Source organism: Pelodiscus sinensis, chromosome 3 (assembly GCF_049634645.1).
Source record: "Pelodiscus sinensis isolate JC-2024 chromosome 3, ASM4963464v1, whole genome shotgun sequence".
NCBI lineage: Eukaryota > Metazoa > Chordata > Testudines > Trionychidae > Pelodiscus > Pelodiscus sinensis.
The window spans coordinates 169,063,629-169,077,260 of NC_134713.1; the positions used below are offsets into that span (position 1 = coordinate 169,063,629).

At 40.8% G+C, this 13,632-nt stretch overlaps 1 protein-coding gene across 1 annotated transcript in view; it reads right to left on the reverse strand.

Annotated features, from left to right (window-relative positions):
• Positions 1-13,632, reverse strand: part of MTA3 (metastasis associated 1 family member 3) — a 181,248-nt gene that overhangs the window by 44,821 nt on the left and 122,795 nt on the right. The window contains exon 11 of the mRNA XM_006133984.2: positions 1,526-1,584. Coding sequence (XP_006134046.2) covers positions 1,526-1,584 — 59 coding nt within the window. The remainder of the gene's footprint in view (positions 1-1,525; positions 1,585-13,632) is intronic.

Consider the following 13,632-nt stretch of genomic DNA (forward strand, 5'->3'; position numbering starts at 1 on the left):
TGCACTGGTTAGTGGCAACTAGCAGAAACAAGATACTGGACTGAACCAATGCCCATGTCTTATCCAGTATAACAATTTGCATGTGGGAACACTGACTACTTCCCTTAGGGTCAATACTCACCCACAGTGCAAAAGGGCGCAAGGTCACACCCCCAAAGCACAACACACACACTTCTCTTTATTGACCATACTAAACATGGTGCAAGGATGTTGAATGTAAAAAGCATTATGTAAGTGCTAATTATTATTTTTACTATTCACGTGCCACAACCACCAACATAGGTAACATAATTGTGCTAGGAAAACTGCTGGTAATTGCATACTCATATGATTATTCCCAGAATACTGCTCTGGTATTAGGATGTCACAAATTATCCATCACCCACAATTATTATCATCACTTCAAAAAAATTATTTTATTAGTGCTGGTTTGGGCTTTAAATAACTCTCACTGAGACATTTTCAGAAGGTTGGACTGATTAAAAGCTAAAATCTATTTCAGTCTATCCACTGCCTCGTGCTATTAAACCTGTTTGGGGAGAGAAGCTGCAGGAAAGACACCATATAAAACGAAACAGTACTGTATGTAGTTTACAGAGATCACATTTTTTCAGGTATTCTGTTCCCTGCACATGTGCGGAATTCATAAATAGGAAAGTCATGCATATATGGAAAGTACAACATAGTGGCACAAAGCTTGAAGGAGAATTTTGCCCCTAATCCTTGCTACTCCCATAGCCCTGAGGAAATAATTGAAGTTAAAAACTTGGATTCATTCCCATAAACCACATGTTCACAAAAATTTAATGCTAAAAATCTGTTTAAGTCCAAAAGCTGGATAACTAAAAACATTAGGATGACAAAACACTAAAATAAAAAGATTTTGTTAACAGGGTTTAGTTCACAGAGAAGGGATTTAGAGCTGTCCAAAGCCTTATCATTTAAGCCTTATCATAGCTTTCTTTTCTTATCTCCTAACTGGTTTAAGAATATATTTTATCAACAAGATAAAACTACAATTGTAAGGTAAAAGCATCCGGTCTAACAAACAATTACTTATACTTTGAAATGTTGAATTTATTCTCATATATAACACTCCAGAGAGATTCTAAAGAGATTACTTAAACTCTGATCTATAAATGGCAACAAGGGCACACTCTGTATATTACCAAGCAACACAACATTTTAACTAGTCCAGTTATATTTGGTTTTACATCTAGTTTTCTTACTGGAGGAAAATGGACAAGAACAAAGGGATGAATTAAATACAAAAAACCCCACAAAGAGAGCATAATCATCAGTCCATAATCAAAATCATATGTAAATATGCAACAGGAGGATCAAAACCGTAGTATCTATCAACTTACTGTAATATATCCAGCACATCTTACATATATCCGGAGCATTATTGGATAGGATTCATTTACTTTCATTTTTACTGATCTTCTGAGAATGGCAAGTGCATTTTCATCTATCCATTATGTCCCAACAAAGTGTCTTAAAGTACAAACATTTGCATACTTACTAGGTTGGGATGTACACTTGTTTCAATTTACTTTCTGCTTCAGCTGCTTTCAGACGTTTCTAATACAAAAGACAAATACATTAAATGCTATTTTAATAAACTATTCAATTTTTTAGTTTACCAAATATTTAAAGATAATTTCTGCCTGGCTTTTGTGAAATCACAAAGAACTTGAAATTAATTGTATACCCTAATAACCCAAAACAAACATCACTGAAATTCTTTACTAGTTTTAAAGCATAAAAACTCATAAAAAATTCACGAATGCAAATATACCTATATCTATATAAAACACATCTAATTTTAAAATCCTGAAATGATGGTGGGGTTATAAAATAAGTTCCCGTTATAAAATAAGTCATTCTCGGTCACCTCAGTAGGAACATACAGGTAGGACTACACTACAGAGACTATATCACCATAGCTATGTTAGTATAACCCTAATCATCTGAAGAAGCGGTACCCGCTTCTTCAGATGATTAGGGTTATACTAACATAGCTATGGTGATATAGTCTCTGTAGTGTAGTCCTACCTGTATGTTATACTAACATCGCTATGGTGATATAGTCTCTGTAGTGTAGTCCTACCTGTATGTTCCTACTGAGGTGACCGAGAATGACTTATTTTATAACGGGAACTTATTTTATAACCCCACCATCATTTCAGGATTTTAAAATTAGATGTGTTTTATATAGATATAGATATATTTGCATTCGTGAATTTTTTATGAGTTTTTATGCTTTAAAACTAGTAAAGAATTTCAGTGATGTTTGTTTTGGGTTATTAGGGTATACAATTAATTTCAAGTTCTTTGTGATTTCACCCATGAAAGCTAATGATACCATCTATAGGTTTTGTTAGTCTCTAAGGTGCGGCAAGACTGTTTGTTCTTTTTTTAAGTTTTTCCAGTTACAGACTAATTCGGCTACCCCTCTGAACCCATAGTATAGATGCAGTCAACATTGACAGAAGGGGCTTTTCTATTGGTTTAAGAAGACTACCTCCATGAGCAACAGTAGCTATGTCAATGCAAGCATTTTTCTGTTGATAAAGCCGTACCGACTCTGGGGATTTAGGTCAGTATAGATATGTTGGTCTGGAGTGTGTTTTTTTCATGCCCTCGTTAACATAATAAATCATCCTAACTTTCAAGTGCAATCAACCCTAAGAGAACTATAGAACAGTACAGGGAATGGAAAAGAAAGATGAGTGCACAATGAAAATATACCTCTACCGTACTTTTGACTGAGCATGTGTTTGTTCAATTAAGGCAGAGGCTGCAATTCTAAATAACTGTAGAATATCTTAGCCCAAGAACATACCAAAAACATGGCTATTTTGCGACTGATAAAATATTCGACTGAATGTATTTGGTTATGATTTTGTTTATTTTGCTACCAGCGTAACTCTCAAACTAAGAAATATGCTGTCTACCCAAACTAGCATTCATAGTTTATTTTGGATAGAAATATTTGGCTTATCTTCACAGACATATAAAAGTTCTTCATGGGGCATGTTGTAACATAAATAATCTCTGATGCTATGAGATTTATATTGTAAAAAAGCAGAAAATAAAATGATTTATTACAAAATCATGATACAAATTAGTACAACCAAGGCATGAAATCTTGGAAATTAACAAAAAATACTTCGTCGTTCCCCTCTGCTGAAAGAGCATGTTTTAGAAATCAGCAGTCAACTACTGGGTGAAATCCTGGGCTCAAAGCAATGAGAGTTTTTCCACTGCTATATTTTTGCTGTCTGATATTACCATAAAAAGGGAGGTTTAAGACTTTGGCTTTGTTCCTCATAATACATGCAAATAAAACATTGCACATGATTATTACACATCATAATGCAACATCTGATATAAAATCATGAGAGTGATAAGTACTAAACACTTTCATGCCATAAGGTTCTCTAGTAGTTGATCATTCAAGATATAAATACAATATACATGCATACAACCATGCAAAACAAAACAAAAAACAAAAACCCCACACAGTCCATCAACCACAACAGTAGCCAACTAGTGTTTTTAGAGTCAATAAAGCTAACAAGGGAATCATCCAAAGCATTATGAAATGTTAAGATGAAAGAGTAGTTACGGCAGTACTCTCTAATCTACAGCTGATGTATCCATTGAGTCACACTAGGTCACTGAAAAGATTAAATGAAATCCTTTGTCTAGATATATTAAATGCCCAGGAGCTAACCCCACGGCGGCTCTGCCTTTTAAATGTATTAAGAGCTTCCAGCTCTTAATACAGTGAAACCTTTGTTATCTGGCACTCTGTTAACCGGCACTGCCCCCAGCCACAATACTGTCACATCTTCAGGTGCACAGGCCTGGCTTGGTTTACACCATGATTGGCTTAACAATTAGAGAGGCTATATAATAAAAAATTCAACTACCCCATATTAACTGAGTGCATGTCACTTCAAGTCAGGATGCAGAAATAAAGTTATTGACACCTTAAATCAGTGCTTCTTGGACCAGCTAGCCCTGGAACTCACAAGAGAAGAGGCAATCCTTGATTTAGTCCCAAGTGGAGCACAGGATATGATTCAAGAGGTTAATATAGCTTGACTTCTTGGCAATTGTGACCAATAATATAATTAAATTCAATATCTCTATGATGAGGAAAATACCACAGCAGCCCAACACCATAGCATTCAATGTCAGAAAGAGAGATTATGCAAAAATAAGGCACTTAGTTTCCATGCAGCTTGTAGGGGTTTTACTTTTGGCACTGTACATTTTAATTTCTGTTTAACTTTCTGAAGACACCATAATAGAGGATTAACTTAAATGCATACCCCAAATTAAAAAAACAGAGAACCAAAAAAGTACAAATGTGGCTAAACAAAAAACAAACAAACAAAAAAGCAGTGAGAGATAAAGGGGAAGTTCAATCCTAGAGAGGAAAATAAAAAGGAGCATAAACTCTGGCAAACAAAATGTATAAATGTAATAAGGAAGGGCACAAAGACTCAGAAGCAGCAAGCTGCTAAACAACCAGTGGGGCAACTAGATGATGATGATGCTAAAGGAGCACTCTAGGGCTATGTCTAGACTACGGGGTTTAAACTCTGCTGTGTCCAGGAAACATGTCTGCTCTTCTGCTTTTTTTTTTTTTTTTTTTTTTTAAGAAGAGCAGATGTGCTCTTTCAGAAGCTGTCTTCCTCCTCCCACGAGGAAGAAGGGCTCTTCCAAAAGAGGTTTTTTTTCCAAATTTGGCCCAGTGTAGACGGGACAAATTTCGGAAAAGCCTCTTCCGAAAAAAATATTGGAAAAAGGTACGGAAATTGTGGAGTGCAATTTGCATTCCTTTTCCCATTAAAGCTCCATAGTGTAAACATAGCTAAGGACAATAAGGCCATTGTGGAGAAATTAAAGGTGCATCTAGACGTCATACTTCTCTCGGAATAAACTATACAATTTGCGCTATGCAAATTGAATAGCTTATTCTCAGTCTAAATCAAAAGAGATTATTTAGAAATTTACAGCACCAAATTTCAAAATAAGGCACTAGTCGGACAAATCCCTTAACCTTCGTGGAACAAGGGTTACAGGGATGCCGGAATAACACGCCCACTATTTTGGGAAACAGTAGGCACTTTTAAAGACACGATGTTGCTATTTCTGGATACTTCCAATATCCCGAAAGAGCAACACAATCTAGATGTTCCCTAAATGTACTTTTTGCATCTGTCTTCATGGCTGAGGATGGGAGGAAAATTCCAAAACCTACGCTATTCTTTTTAGGTGATGAATCTGAAGAACTGTCTCAGATTAAGGTGTCATAAGTGGAGGTAAACAAACTGATAAATGAGACATCAGGAATAGATGGTAGTCACCAAGAGTTCTGAAGTAACTGAAATATGAAATTGCAGCACTGCTAACAGTTTGAAACCTATCATTGAAATCAGCTTCTGTACCAGATGATGTGGGGACAGCTGATGTGACCAGTTTTTAAAAATGCCTCCAGAGGAGATCCCATCTATTACAGACCTATAAGCCTGGCTTCTATACTAAGCAAACTGGTAGAGAACACACAGATGAACATAATTTGTTGGTAGAAGAGTCAAAGATTTTTTTTTTTAAAAGGCAAACCATACCTCAACAATCTTCTCAAATTCTTTGAGGGTGTCAACAAACATGTGGACAAGGGGGATTTAGCGGATATACCGTAGTACAATTAGATTTTCAGAATGTCTTTGACAAGGACCCTCATCAAAAGCTCTTAAGAAAAATAAGCTGTCATGAGATAAGAAAGAAGAGTAAAAGTTTTCAGAATGGAAATCGGTATATAGTGGTGTCTCCAGGAGTCTGTACAGGCAGTCCCCGGGTTACGTACAAGATAGGGACTATAGGTTTGTTCTTAAGTTGAATTTGTATGTAAGTCGGAACTGGCTCCAGATTCAGCCGCTGCTGCTGAAACTGACCAGGGGCTGACTACAGGAAGCTGGAGGCAGAATTGCTTTGCCCCCAGCCTCCTGGAATCAGCCACTGATCAGTTTCAACAGCGGCTGAATCTCGAGCCTGGGACAGAACAGCTGGGCTGCCAGGTAGGTCTCTGCAGGACCAACCCGGCAGCACCCCAGCTGCTCTACCCCAGGGTCCACAACAAAAGCCTGGTCTGCTGGGGGGGGAGGGGCGCACTAGCTGCGCCCCTCCCCCCCAGCAGACTAGGGACAAGGGGAGCAAAGCCGCAGTGGCGGCAGCGGCAGGGTGCCGCGCCTCTGAGGCTTTGCCAGAGCAAAGCCTCAGAGGCGCGGGACCCCTCTGCCTCCCCGGCTTTGTTCCAGGTGTCCCTGGTCTGCAGGAGATGGTCCCCAGCAGACCAGAGGCACCGGGAGCAAAGCGGCAGCGGCGGCGGGGTGCCGCGTTTGCTCTGGCAAAGCCTCAGAGGTGCGGGACCCCGCCGCCGCTGCAGCTTTGCTCCAGGTGTCCCTGGTCTGCTGTAGACGGTCCCCAGCAGACCAGAGGCACCCAGAGCAGCTTTTCTCCCCCCAGAGGTCGAGGTGGTGGGACCGCTGCGCTCTGGGCGGTCCCGCTGCCTGCGAGCTCCGGGGCGAGAAAGCCCCGTTCGTAAGTGCGGATCCGACATATGTCGGATCCGCGTAAGTCAGGGACTGCCTGTATTGAGACCAATCCTCAACATTTTCATAAATGGAAAAGGGGTAAAAAAGATGGTAGCAAAATTTGCAGATGATACAAAACTACTCAAGATAGTTAAGACCAAAGCAGAGTGCAAAGAGCTACAAAAGGATCTCACAAAACTGGGCGAGTGGATAACAAAAAATGACAGATGAAATTCAATGCTGAGAAATGCAAAGTAATGCAGATTGGAGAACACAATCCCAAACAGACATATAAAATGATGAGGTCTAAATCATGTTATCACTCAAATAATGATATCTTGGAGTCAATCTGGATCATTCTTTGAAAACATTCACTCAATGTGCATGAGTAAAAAAAAAGCAAACAGAATATTGGCAATCATTAAGAAAGGAACAGATAATAAAATGGAAAATGGGGGCTCTATGTGCTGCCTACCTCCATCCTACCCTGAGCACCGGCTGCACAGCTCCTATTGGCTGGGGAATGCAGTCAATGGGGGTTGCAAGAGTGGTGCCTGCAGGAGGAAGCATTGTGCAAAGCCGCCTGGCTACACTTCCACGTAGAAGCAGCAGAGACAGGTCATTGCTTATGGGGAGCTGTCCAAAGTGAGTGCCCTCCGGATCCAGCACCCTGAAACCACTCCCATGTCCCGATCCCATGCCTCGAGCCTTCTCCCGCCAAAGGAACTGACTTCTCCTCTTGGCAGATGGGAGAGATGGGGGCTCAATCTGTCCCTTCTCCAGGCCCCACCCCAATTGCATATCTTCTCCCAAATCCTATTCTGCCTCCCATCCCTCCCTCCTGGAGCTTGAATGCCATGAATCAGCTGTTTGTGTTGCTCCAGAAGTGCTAGGATGGAATTGGCAAGCATGCAGGCACACAAGAAGCATGGTGTTAGGGGGCAGATGGGATCTTTGAACACTGAACTGTGCCCCAACACTGGGTGGGCCAGTATCAAATAGTATTACAGCAGGTGACAGCCTTAAAATGTTACCCTGAGTCCTTTAGATCAAAACACTGTTTTCTCACCTCTGCCCTTACAAACTGAACAGAAATCTTGCATCCCCTAACCCAGCACCACAGGTGGTTCCCTGGGTCACTTGCTTGTTAATCCAACCTTACTGGCTGGCATCAAATGCACCCCCCTGCTCACTTCTGCATCAATTCTGCAGTGTCCTCGGGGCATGGGAAACAAACTAGGAGGAGGACCAGAACTGCCTCAAGCCTTTATCTTTATAGGCTTCAAGCGGATCTCATTTGCAAACAGTGACTTGCTCTTGCAAGGTGGGAGGGACATCCCCTCCTCCAGAAAGCACTCCTAGCTCTCAAGGACTCTGGAAGGGCACTAAGACATCCAACACAGTGCCCAAGAAGATTATCTCAGTAAGCCCAAAGCACAGGAGTAGCAGGAACTGGACCATATCTGCCTGAAAGATGTATTGTGCTGAGAGAAAGTATAAGCTCTGTTGCTCCACCATGAAGCTCTGTAGGTCTGAAGGACAGAAAAGATGCTATTGCCTGCCCATGTCATGGCCAAGGAAGAACACCATGAAGCTGGCCTGGAAGTGGGTACTCCCAGTGACACATACACTTCTGTGTTCTTCTACAGATCTTTACTTTGGCTCTGATGCCCTTGTTAGACTGGCCAATGTCCACCTAGATACGTTTGCGGGAAAGGAGGCTCCTCTTTTGGAATCACTTCTCAGCAGAGAGATTTCAAGAGGCAGGCTGGAAACAAATGCCCTGGCACAGATGGCGTCAGCTTATTCTACAGATGCTGCAGTACTTGGTATGATTCTGCTTCAATTACTGAGGTATTGCACTTCTGTAAGGAGCCCACTAGGTACTGTGGCAAATATGGAACTTGCAGGAAAAGTGTGGGCTGCAGAGAAGAGGAGGCTTGTCAAGAGCAAGGTGCAAAAGCTAGATCTGATACACCTGTGCCAAAGCTGAAGAGCAGCAGGTGGGGAGCCTTTGGCAAAAATGGGTCCTTATCCAACAATACTTATAGTCTAACTTTCCAGCTGAGTGACAGTAAGGTAATGTGCTGTGATAAAATGGGGACCCGTGATATGCGAGCCATGGAAAGGGCCTCCAGCAGCAATCATCTACAGATAAATGAGTGGCCTTGAGAGGTAATTGGGAACTCTTTCAATAAACAGAGTGTCTTTATTATCACTGCAAACTGCTGTTCAGAGGGAGCCTATAAACAGGGCTAATGTATTCCATAGTTTTGCAGCATTCGTCCCTTGCTGCAGAATTATGCCCCCCAAATCATGGCTTTCATTAAATAAATGCTCATTTCTTATGGTGCCTGAAATAATCTGGATAGCATAAGCACAGTGTAACTGTCTGGGTTGGCACAGCCTGGAAATACAGCTCTGAAAGTGTGAGCTGCCCCATTCATCTTAGTCAGGGCCATCTGGATTCCACAGCTGTGGTATTTGGCATTTTTGTAAGACACCAAAGAATCCAGCACATTTGCCGTTTTCCTGCAATCAAACATATAACATTTTGTTTGATATCCCCCTGTCCTACCGGGACCGTCTGTCAGCTGCCTTTTGCTTTCCAGTTTTCCCTACAAAAGCAAGTTAATTGAGTTGCAAAGTCTGTTCTCTGCACTGTTCATGGAGACAGGCAGCAGGAGTTTGGTGAAGCATGGCTGAGGTCCACCTTGCAACCAGAGAGCAGTGGGGACCAAAACACTGGGCAGATAGGAGAACAGTGCCAAGGCTGAGGCTCAAAAAGCCATGGGACATAAGCTTCTGATGCCTGCTACAAGTTTCCCCCATCTCCATGACATGTGAGGGTAAGAAAGATTAGAGCTAGACACATTTGTGGTTCCTGATGCCTGTGGCATGCACCCAAGCTGACTGGAGAACACCGAAATAATAATAATTAATAACAAATCCTTGGAAATAAAAAATAATCACAAATTCTACATTAACATGCATTTTCAACTATGAGTTTTAGCTTTGTGTTCGTGTTGGGGGAATGAAAAGGAAGCATATTTCAGTGTGAGAGAATTAGCAGAAAGGAGAGAGACAACTTTCGCCAGAACTCATATCTGGCTTAGACATCCAGCTTAGTAGACTATTACAATTTAGTTCAGAAAATCACCACCTAAAAGTAAGATTATTGTATTAGTGCCATCTCCTTGCATAAATAGATCCGCATGGCATTATGCATTGAGAACCTAAGGCATAATCAGGGTCAGATGTCACAGTGGAAACCCTATGATGCTATGGTAAAATAAAATTAGATTTTAAAATCCTCTGAGCAGAAGGAAGTCCTGGACAACAGGCTAAGATAGGTCTAATTTTTCATCTCTATTGGGAAACTCTCGCTTTTCAAGCAATATACTAACTGCAGAATACTGGAAGAACACATTGTTCTTTGATAAAAGTAATAGATACCAATTTTATACACAATTTCTTTCCAAAAACTGTTCTGAGGCTTAAGACCACATCATAGCTAAGATGATCTAGAGTGACACAATCAAGACTCTATAACTATCTCTCATCTATATTTTATATAGCCACACTGCTCTCTCCTTCCACCCCTCCACTTCCCCACAGCCCTAAGAGCCACCCAGAGTACATGGCGCACACCGTGTTGCTCCAGAGGCAATTTAAAGAGCCAGGGTGTGGGCTGACACCCATCCTGTGGCTATGGTGGCCGGGAGCCCCCAGGACCTTTTGATTTGCCAGGCCTGGGGGCAATTGCCCCCTTTACGCCCCTGAGTAGGCCTGAGTAATGCAGTCTCCTTCAAAGAGGATATTAATGTGAACTAGGAAAGTTTTAGTTCACATATATACCATTCACCCAGAGGAGTTACAGTGCTACACTTCAGTGCACTCTGCTACTCACATTAGGGATGTTAAGAGACGAATATTTAATTAATCGAGTAGTCGATAAAAATTCTATCCACTACTTGATCCACTACCAGGCAGCCTGGTTCACACTGGGTGTGTGACCAAATCCCACTGTGGCTCTGCAATTTAAAAGGCAGCAGGAACTGGGCGGCCTGCCCCCTGGCTCCTACTGCATTTTAAATTGAGAGCCGCAGCTGAGTTTGGTCCCACACCCGGAGTGAGCTGGGACTGAGTTGAGGTGCCTGCCTGCCTGGTTCCTACTACATTTTAAATGCAAAGCCGAGCGGGTTGCTGTGAAGCATCCCCTGTCCGCGGGGGAATCACACCTCCCTTGCAGTTGGACCACCCTGCTGATAGAGACAGCAGTGGGGAAGGAACGGATAGGCAGCACCACAGAAATGGCGGGGGGAGGGGAAAGGAAACGGCATTTAAACTGGCTCCCCCCAGCACCAGCTCCGACTTTCCTTCTGATGAGCCTAGACCAGTCAACAAGTCAACTACTCCCTTACATCCCTAACTCGCACTCCAATAATCTGAACTGTGGGACAGCAGAGACATGCATTCATTCATGCAGCACCTTTTCTGCTTAAGGTTAGTCATTATACCTCCTTACATGTGAACTAAAATTTTAAGAGGAAAACACAAATGGGAAAATAAGAGACTGAATCTTCAGTGAGTGAGTCACCTGGGCTCATTTAGTTCCAAAATGCTCGTCTATCAGCATTCATGAAAAATGCCAGACTGACAGCAACGATAATTGAAGTTCTAGATTTATCTACTTAACAGAGTCAGTACAGGCAGCAAAGTTTGCCAAACCTATTTTCCTTCTTCTTGACTTGACAGGACCAAGTTTTGGAGGTGAGGTGGCGGATGAGTCTCCGTACACATAAAATCATTGCTTATAGCTGCCAAGCTAGATTATCAATTATAGCAGAACCTCAGATTTACAGATGCCAGAGTTATGAACTGATCAGTCAACCACACATCTCATTTCTCACTTGGAACCAGAACTGTGAAATCAGGCAGCAGCAGGCAAAACAAACAAACAAACAAAAATACAAATAAACAACCACCACCACCAAAAACACAAATACAGACAATCCAGTACCGTGTTAATCATAAACAAACAAAAAAAATCAAGGGAAAGCAGCGTTTTTTTTCTTTTGCACTGTAAAGATTCAAAGCTTCATTAAGTTAATATTCAGTGGTAAACTTTTGAAAGAACAACCACAATATTTTGTTCAGAATTAACAAACATTTCAGAGTTATGAACATCCTAAATTCCTACGGTGTTGGTAACTCTGAGGTTCTACTGCAGTGGTAGCCAATTCACACACAAAATGGCCATTCTTTTATAAAGGAATTTTACTACCGAATTACAAAGAGAGACTGCTGAACTAGAATTCATTTACAAATCTGACAGTCAACCCGGGCTCGAATAAAGATTTTTACTGGTTAATACACTACAAAGCCAATTTCCCTGGTCTTTGACCTTTGCATTTTCACATCAAAAGCTATAACTGGGACATATCCAGCCCCCTTAATTAGCTTCATTAACATAGGTCCTACGTATGACAGGTAACTGTTTTTGCTGATATATATTTATTTTGGTTTATGTTATTTCCAATTCAACTCATCTGATGAAGTGAGTTTTACCCACAAGAGCTCATAATTCTCTATATTTTTGTTAGTCTCTAAGCTGCCAAAGACTACTTGTTTTTTGAGGTGAATAAACAGTCATTGAATAGCAAAGTTTTCAAATTAGAACCAACCATCTACAGCTGAAAGGATCCATATATCTCAACCTTTAATGATGGATGTCTGGGGATGACTTTTAGTTTTAGGTATATTTATAGCCTCAACTTCCCAACTAGAAAAACCTTTCCAAGATAAAAACTTGTGGTGCAAAGAAGCAGATGAAAAGATGATGAATTTCAAAAAATCTAAACATACATGCTGTAGTAGCACCTCAAATGATGACACACCTCCCTCCTCTCACTTACATGCATTGCCAACTGGAAGATGCATCCATACCATCAAGAAAATAGAACTTAGATTGGAGAAATGATCTCTCTAATTCACTGCAATGGGATCTGGAAGTGCTGCACAGACCTATCTAATAACCAACAGTTTTATTTTCAGCATTCTATATGCAGCATCATTACTGATTATAAAGGATTTAGTTACAGATTTAAATAACTGAACTGTAAAATCACAAATTAAAAGATGGTATTTTAAAATATTTTGGAGCAGTTGAATCAAAGAATACAGTATGTAAATACACAATGAGGCAAATCTAGAGTAACCATTACCCGCAACATCCAAACACAGAAAAACAAGGCAGGATACAAAAGCATTAATATATTTCCGCTACACAGGCAGCAAAAGAATTCAGGTGGGAGATCATTACATCCATTTTATGCCATAACGTACTTCATGGAGTGTGAAGGACTGTGGAGTTTCCAGAGGCTAGCACATCTGGTAAACAGCAGAGAATTATTGGGCCAAAACCAAAGAACCAAATAGAGCCACACTCCACTCCCTCTAACCCCACGCTCTGGAACAGAAGCCACAGCTCAGAAAACTAAAAATGCTGAGAATTCCATCCTTCAGACATGAAACCTGTCTAAGGAAAACAAAGCTCTTTAATGCAAGCTCTGACTCTTGTTCAGAATTTGGTCTCGTGTATATCTTTTGCTCTTATTCCTGTGCTGTAAAGCCAAACCATAATGAAAAACATGGCTTCTGTTGTGATACTAATACTTTCTTTCTCATCCACCTATAAAAATAAAAACTAACAAACAGCATTTATAACAACTACTATGGAAAATCAAATAATTGTGCTTTATGAGACTAGCCATATGAACCAAAGCAGAGCACTGTGGATAACCTTGTCCCTCCTCTGCAGTGTTGCTTTATGTGACCTCACTTTGTAAAATGGCTCATTCAGCAATTTAAAATGTAAAGGATAATTCATATAATCAAAAATTCAATAATTTTAAAATTTTCTCTTTTTTCAAAATGTACAATAACTGTCCTTTGGAGGAAAAAGCACTTCATATTAATGTGCAACTATTTAACCCTGTTAAAGCATCTTTTAGAT